Source organism: Marmota monax, unplaced genomic scaffold (genome assembly GCF_021218885.2).
Source record: "Marmota monax isolate L192 unplaced genomic scaffold, Marmota_monax_Labrador192_F-V1.1 WCK01_AAM20220418_F8-fsc00148, whole genome shotgun sequence".
Lineage (NCBI taxonomy): Eukaryota > Metazoa > Chordata > Mammalia > Rodentia > Sciuridae > Marmota > Marmota monax.
The window spans coordinates 2287764-2296037 of NW_026693034.1; the positions used below are offsets into that span (position 1 = coordinate 2287764).

At 42.5% G+C, this 8274-nt stretch overlaps 1 protein-coding gene and 1 non-coding gene across 2 annotated transcripts in view; both read right to left on the reverse strand.

Moving 5' to 3' along the window:
* Positions 1-5717, reverse strand: part of Daglb (diacylglycerol lipase beta) — a 28913-nt gene extending 23196 nt beyond the window's left edge. Inside the window, exons 1-2 of the mRNA XM_046453657.2 lie at positions 5536-5717; positions 3987-4138 (exon numbers count right to left, since the gene is read on the reverse strand). Of these exons, the coding sequence (XP_046309613.1) occupies positions 3987-4138; positions 5536-5630 (247 nt within the window). The 5' untranslated portion in view covers positions 5631-5717. The remainder of the gene's footprint in view (positions 1-3986; positions 4139-5535) is intronic.
* Positions 740-869, reverse strand: LOC124098820 (small nucleolar RNA SNORA42/SNORA80 family). The gene has a single exon (XR_006853710.1). It is a non-coding gene; the product is annotated as a small nucleolar RNA SNORA42/SNORA80 family (small nucleolar RNA).
* Positions 5718-8274: the final 2557 nt, after the last annotated feature.

Here is an 8274-nt window from a genome sequence, read left to right on the forward strand (position 1 = left end):
AATAACTATAATAACAGTGATTGCTCCCAACAAAGCTATGTATTTACAACCAAGAAAAAGAGGATCAGTCTCTTGGATAAGGATGACTCAATTATTTTGCTCCAAATACTCCCTCTACAACGTGTGATATTTCAGAGAATATCAGTGTAAAGCTAAATACATATTGTCTTTCTGCTCAAATGACAGATTAATTACTAAGATTTGACTAATAAAACAAAAGGGGCAATGGAAGTTATCCTTGTACCAAGAATTAAAGTTACCAATGTGTTAATTATTTTAAAATAGACCTGAAATTAAAATATGTAAAGACAAACAACCCCCTCCCCCCCCACACACACAAATACACACACCTCACTGAATCAGTACAGAGTAAAAAGTTCAAATAGGTCAAGTTGATAAAAACTCAATTTTAGGGTTGAGGTGTAGTTCAGTGGTAGAAAACTTGTCTAGCAGCATAATGCCCAGGGATCCACCCCTAGTCCACAAAATAATGGTGATGATGATGATAATAAAAGTAAATTTTAAGCATTCCCCCCACCCCGGAACCCCAGTCCTCAGTTCCCCTCCCTAGAAGTAAGCCAGTAGCTGTGTCTCCTTCAGGGAGAGTCTGCACATAAACAAACACATATTACATTCTGTGGAAAAGAGCAGCAAACAACATACAATGTCTTGTACCTTAGCCCACATGAAATCACCCTTTACTGTTCACAACTTATTTTCTCTTTCTTTTTCCCCCCACCATTGTGCAACCTGCTTCAGTGCCAGCAGCCTAAGGGTAGAGGTCAGCAGTGGTTCTGGGCTCGTCTGCCCTGGGCTGGGCACTATCAGAGGTCCAAGGGAAGGGGCCTGCCACAAATCCAAATCCAGGAATCACTTTCTCATGTAAAGGAGCACAGCAGACCATGACAAGGATGAAGTACAGTTCATCTAATCAGTGACCTTTGGATACACATAGTATTATATGTTTTATTTCTAGGAACAGCATCTCAATGAAGATCCCTACAAGTGCACCTTTGCACAAGTCAAATATATAGGAAAAAAATAGATACACACACTCTTATTGCCATATTGGTCTCCCAAAGGACTCAACTAATTTACCTTCTCACCAACAAATGAGCTGCCTGAGGGCTGAGGATGTTGCTCATGGCAGAGGGCTCACCTGGCACGCTGAGGCCTTGAGTTCCACCCCAGCACTAAAAACAAAAAAAGCTGCCTATTTCTACTTAGCATCACCATGCAAGGTTCTAAGGGATTTTATTTTGTGATTGAGGCTAAATATTTTATATGTTTGAATTTGCTTTCTCTACTGCTCATGCTGTCTGCCTGTGTTTCTATTACCTGTGGGTTCCCTTCCTAGTCACTGTAGAAATCCTTATATACTGAGGAGTCTCTGTCTTTGTCTCAGGTGTTACAATTGCCTTTTTCCATTTGTCCTTTTTTTTTTTTTTTTAAGCCTTTTCTATGATATTCATCACTGAAATTTCTATAATGTTTTAAATGACATTCAATACTAATTACTTGTAATAATTTGGTAATTTTAAAAAGTTTTTTTTGGTACTGAAAACTGAACCCAGAGATACTTTACCACTGAGCTACATCCCCAGCCCCTTTTAAAAATTTTTTTATTTTCTGCCAGGCATGTGGTGCATGTCTGTAATACCAGCAGCTTGGGAGGCTAAGGCAGGAGGCTTGCAAGTTCAAAGCCAGCCTCAGCAACTTAGCAAGGCCCTACACAACTTAGTGAAACCTAAGTTGAGGAGGCTGGCCTCAAACTTGTGATAATCCTGCCTAAGCTTCCCAAGCCACAAGGATTATAGGCCTGTGCTACCACACCTGGCTACAAATTGGATATTAAATTGGCAAGTTCTTATAAGATATTGCTTTTAGTTTATCTGGGATACCTCTAGAAACAAGTAACAGAAAAATCTAACTCAAACTGGTTTAAAGGCAGGAAGAACCTGTGCAGACTCAAAGGACAGGTCCTGAGAGGCAGATGGGAATCAGGCTTCTCACTGGGCTGCCTCCTCAGTGTGTGGGTAGAGAAGCAGCACCACCCAGAACAGCCATGATGATCTCTCCTACAGCAGCAAGGAAGCACTTCCCTAGAAACTTCCAGCACATGCTCCTGACTTTCAGTGGCCCACACTGGGTCCCACATCCACTCCTGAACCAATCACCCACATGTGAAGACCACCCTGAGCCGGGCTTACACCAGCTTCTCTCACACTGTTGGAATGTGAGGGGTGGGGATGGACTAAACAAAGCCAGGCTAGGTTAGGGGAGGTGGTGGGGCAGGCAACCCACAACTACAGTATGACCTGCAGAGGATTCCTGGGCTCTGACCAGGGGTGTGATGGTACAGGCATCATGGGAGCATTTAGGAGGAGTGAATAGGGGCACCCACCACAGAAATGCAAACGTGTCCTGATACCACCAAAAAACAGTAGAAAAACATTTAAGAGGAAAGGGAGTTCACACTTAACTGTTCCAAATCTGAACCTCCCATAATAGTTAGAAACTCAGTGGTTCAAATGGAATGTGACTTGACAAAAAGGGCATATGAATTAGAAAACGCTATGTCTAAAATGACACCTGTCCAAATACTTTATCTTTCAGAAAATCGGCCTTGACTGGGAATTGTCACTGCACTGGGAAGTGCCATGCTGTACACATTCAGTTCCTCCTTTCAGCATTTGTACCAATAAAACTCAGACTAGAGATCAACAGAGACCACAAAACGGGGACCTTCTTCAATCCAGACCCAACAGATCCACCGTTTTACTAAATATTGAAATACACAGAGCTCTGTTTTCTATATATTCCCATCGTAAATGAGTGCATGCTCTGCTTCTTAGTGATCTGGAGCCCTAAGATCTTTTTCTTATGAAACACTTTACTAACACCTGTTTCAGCTGGTCATTCCTAACTGTCAGGACCTGCACTCTATCACCCACTGTATAACTGTCCTTCCAGTTGGCCATCCACAACTGGACATATCTCACTGGTAGACTATAAGTTTAGCACATGCAAGGCCTGGGGTCAATCCCCAGCACCCAAAAGAAAACAAAAAGGATAATCTTTATATAATAATAATTTATAAAAGGATAATCTTTATATAATAATAACATAATCTTTATAAAGGATAATATATTTTTAGAGTAGACAATTATTTTTTAGAGTAGACAATTTTCCAAAACTGATATATAAAAATAGCCAGTAAGCACATGAAAGGATGGTCAACACCATTAGTCATCAAAAAATGTAAATCAAAACCATGAAATACCATTTCCTGCTCACTAGGATGCCTATAATCAGAAAGTCTGATAATAATGTGTGAGGACAGGAAATTAGAATGCTTATACACACTGATGTGAAAGCAAAAGGTGCAGCTACTCAGAAGTCTGGCAGAAGTCATGCCAAAAGGTTAAACTTAGAGTTACTACTTGACCCAGCAACTCCACTCCTAGGTACACATCTGAGAGAAATGAAAAGACACATCTACACAAAAACCTGCAAGCAAATGTTCAAAGTAGCATTATCTGTAGTAGCCCCCAATGGAAACCCAATGTTCGCCAACCGTTGAGTGAGTAAAATGTGGTCTATCCTTCAATGTAACCTTATTCAGCCATAAGAAGGAATGGAGTACTGAACGTGAATAACATGAATGAACCTTGAAAACATTATGCCAAGAAGCCAGACCAAAAGGCCAATTAACGACAATTCTACTTCTGTGATGTCCAGAACAGGCACATCTATGGAGACAGAATGTAGACTAGTGGATGCCCAAGGCTGGGTGAACTTGGGGGAAATAAGTGACTATTAATGGGTACATCTTTTGGAGATGATAAAAATATTCTGAGGTTGATTGTGGTGATAGTTGCACAATTCTTATGCACTTTAAATGGGTGAGTTGCAGAGTATGCAAATTTCATTTCAATAAGGTTATTTAAATAAAAAAGAATAGGTAACAAATAGGAAACTACTACCTTTCATGCTGACACACACGATGGCCGAAACAGTACATATAACAACCGCCAGAAGGACCATGAGGACGATCAAGTAACTGCTGAGAAGAACTCCTCCAGCACAGTCTAGCTTCCTTCTGTGCATGACATACAAGGTCAGAACGCCAATCCACCTGTCCAGAAACAGGGAGGGTCAGAATTGGAATCCAAGGAGCAGCTTTGTAAAACATGATTCAAAGAAGTAAAGAAAGTTAATATTTTTCAAAACAAGGCTGACTGTGAAATACAATTTTCATCAATAAAAGATCAAGCAAGCCAATGAAAGAGCATGGCTTTCTATACTTTCCATGCTTATACCATTGTTCTTATTCTGTGCATGCTATAATCCATTTAAAGTCACAAATAAGCAAATATAATGTGAGCTGCTGGTGGAAATATGCAACTGGTAAGCCAAAAATTATGTTTGCTAAATTACTAATGAGAATTTGTACATTGGTGGTTTAACAACAAGCACACTATAATCTGCAGTGTGTAATTCAAAACCAAGAGGGAAGGAACTAAACAGAAATGCAAAGATGTTCATGCTAAGCACAGACAAGACAGGAAAGGAGAAGTCCTGTGGCCCTGTGACTACAATTTTGTAATTCAGTGCAGAACAATGAAAGACAGCACTGAACACCACAAAGTAATAATGACCCTGACCTATCCCTAGAGGTATTTTAGCAGAAGGCTGCGCAACACTTGGCAAGATTGCCTTATTACATAGATTCAAGCCCAGATCTTTAAGAAGTAGAACTTGGGGGCTGGGGATTGACCTCAGTGGTAGAGTGCTCGTGTGAGACCCTGGATTTGAGGCCCTGGGTTTGAGTCCCGGGACCACCTGGAGGAATTAAAAAAGAAAAAAGAAAAGAAAGAGGAAGGGGTACTGGACTAGATAACTGCTTTCTTCAGTTTTGCGAAATCAGGCCTTCATGTCTAGAAATAACAGGGAAATGACTTCAGAAAACCTGGCCCTGAAAACTAGAAAGTTCCTGGGAAGTAGCTCGTAACTCTTGTTTTCAAATTCCTTGAGAATCCACTGTTTGAGAACGATGGTATTACTCCTTGCCCACACCCTTTGCGAACTGACTTCATGCACCAGTGTCGCTTCCCATTGGTTCCACACTCCGAAAGACAACACTTGAGGAGTCTTTCTGCCACCACCGGCTCAAGAATGCAACGAAGGGCATTATTTTCCAACTTTCGTCTTGCAGGGGCAGGAGTTTTGCTCTCCCACGCGGAGTTAGGGAATGAAGCAAGTGCACCCGGCTCGAGAAGGAGAGCTCGAGGCAATGGTACTTGGTCTGCAACGAGGACCCCGCTCCCGTGTGCCAGGTCTCAGCGTTGCAACCGGGCGCTGCTCGTGCCCTGTAGCGCCGACGTCCTGGCCGCGCACCTGACCCCGACACCGCCTCCCCTGTCCCGGCCTCTGCGGTCAGCAGGCTGGTACTTTTGTCACTGTCTCCAGGGACAGCGCGCCCCCAGCTCCTCCTCGGCGCGGTACAGTCGCCCGCAGAGCGGCCGCCCTTACCACAGCACTCGCAGGAACAGCTCGAAGAACCCAGGGAAAACCAAGTCGTCACTGGCGATGGCCCAGCGCCGGCCGAAAAGCACCATGCCCGGCATGGCGCAGGCCCAGCAGCGCACCGAGCAGCTCCAAACCTTCCGGACTCCGCGGGCGAACCGACCCGCGACTCCGCGCAGGCGCCCACGAGGGCGAGGCCTTGCGCAAGCTCGCTCCGACCCGAGGCGCACGCGCAATAACCCCCACGTCGCCCCCCCCCCGCCCTGCGGCAGTCTGCGCCTGCGCAGGCTCGCCGACACAGCTGATGGCTGTTTACTTTTTAAAAACAATACGGAATCTTATTTCTAAAATGAACTATCCAGATCAAAGTATAGCTCCCGAGAAGGCAAAGGACCCTCATACCTCTTTTTTAGCGATGAAAATGTTTCATTTATAGAGAAGTTGGGCAGCACTTAAGGACTTACCAGGCATCCTTTTTTTTTTTTTTTTTTTTTGGTACCGGGATCGAAACCAGGTGCACTTAACCACTGAGCCACATTAACCCTCTTTATATTTCATTTTGAGTCAGGGTCTCGCTAAGTTGCTGAGGCTGGCTTTGAGCTCGTGCTCCTTCTGCCTCAGCCTCCTCAGCTGCTGGGATTACAGGTGTGCGCCGCCCCGCTCGGCCCTACCAAGCATCTTTAACAAGGGATAACATCCTATCGTTTTGTCTCATGACTTTTGGAAAAATAAAGATCTTTTTATATTATTTTCTGTTCTTTTAGGTTTAACTTCACCATTTGCACGTTGCAGGAAGCAGTCTAAGAGACGTGGCATTTCATCATGAATTTGTATTAACTTGGAGAAATTTATCTTAAATCTTTGATTCATACTCCCTCCATTTTCCCGTTTGGGACTTGATTTTCTTGATTCGGGTAACTTCTATGATTCAGATGCAATGAACATCCTTGCATTTAGTGTTTTCTACTCTTGCCTACTGTTTTCCCCAGGTGATTGTTCAGGATTTTGAGTAGTTGTTTTTCTGAGAATTCTTTAAAATCCTGAGATCTTCAATTATCAGATTGTGAAGTAAATAAATCACGTTTTTAGTTTCAGGACACAGCAATTTCCTATGACAAACCCATTTATTGTCATAGAAACTTTATCAGATGAGTAAACAGGTTTTATCTTTTCATTGTATTTTGGCAGAGTCAAGTGTAGTGTTGGTTAACTGAAGTCTAAAGACTCACACCTTTTAAGTGCCCGAGGTGAAAGTAGGACAGATTTGCACTGTATATTTTAGTATTTGTTATGGCTTGAATATGAGTGTACCACCCAAAGCTCATGAGACAATGTAACCGTGTTCACAGGTGAAGCAATTAGATTGAGAGCTGTTACATGATCAGTGGGTTAATCCACTTGATGAATTAAACATTTGAAAGGATTGCTGTACTGGTGTTAACTGTAGGCAGGTGGGGCATGACTGGAGGAAGTGGGTCACTAGGGGTGACCTGCCTTTGGAGTGTGTGTGTGTGTGTATGTGTGTATGTATGTGTGTGTGTGTGTGTATATATATATATATATATATATATATATATATATATATATATTAATATTTACTTTTAGTTATAGGTGAACACATCTTTATTTTATTTTATTGTGGTGCTGAGGATGGAAGCCAGTGCCTCATGCATGCTAGGCTAGCGCTTTACTTCTGAGCCACATTCCCAGCCCTTGGGATTTATATTTTGTCCCTGGCATCTCACCCACTCTCTGCTTCCTGGCTGCCATGAATTGAGCATCACAACCACCAGGATATTCTGTTTCACCTGGGGCTCAGAATAATGGAGTGGCAGACCATGGGCTGAGACCTCTGTTATCAAGAGCCTGAAATAAAAATTTCCTCCTTTAAGTTATGCTTGTCAGGGATTTTGGTAACAGTGACAAAAAGCTGATTAATAGTTTTATTAAAAATTATCCTTGGGTTGGGCTGGGGATGTGGCTCAAGCGGTAGTGCGCTCGCCTGGTTTGCGTGCAGCCCGGGTTCGATCCTCAGCACCACGTACAAACAAAGATGTTGTGCCCGCCGATAACTAAAAAAAAAATAAAAATAAATAAATGTTAAAAAAAAATTATCCTTGGGTGGGATTGTGGCTCAGCAGTAGAGCACTACAACGTGCTGGGTTCAATCCTCAGCACCACATAAAAATAAATAAATAAACAAACAAAAAAATCAAATAAAGGTATTGTGTCCAACTATAACTAACTAAATAACTAAATAAATATTTTTTTTAAATTTATCTTTGCTTTGTCATTTAAAACGATTAGTGCTGTGTTGCAACTTGCTTTTAAATTTGCAGGTATAAAAGCAGGCAATACTTCAAACTTGCATGATAAACACCTAAAGAACCTATGCAAGATTCCTCACCGTAGCGGGGCAAGGTGATATACACCTGTAATACCAGTGACTAAGGAGGCTGAATCGGGAGGATCTCAAGTTTGAGATCAGCCTCAGAAACTTAGTGAGATACTGTCTCAAAATAAAAACTTCTTTAAAAAGGTCTGGGGGGGGGCTGGGGTTGTGGCTCAGTGATAGAGCACTTGCCTAGCACGTGTGAGGACCTGGGTTTGATCCTTAGCACCACATAAAAACAAATAAACAAAATAAAGGTATTGTGTACAACTAAAAAATAAATATTAAAAGAAAAAAGGTCTGGGGGAAGCTGGGCCTTGTGGTGCATGCCCATAATCCCAGCAGCTCTGGAG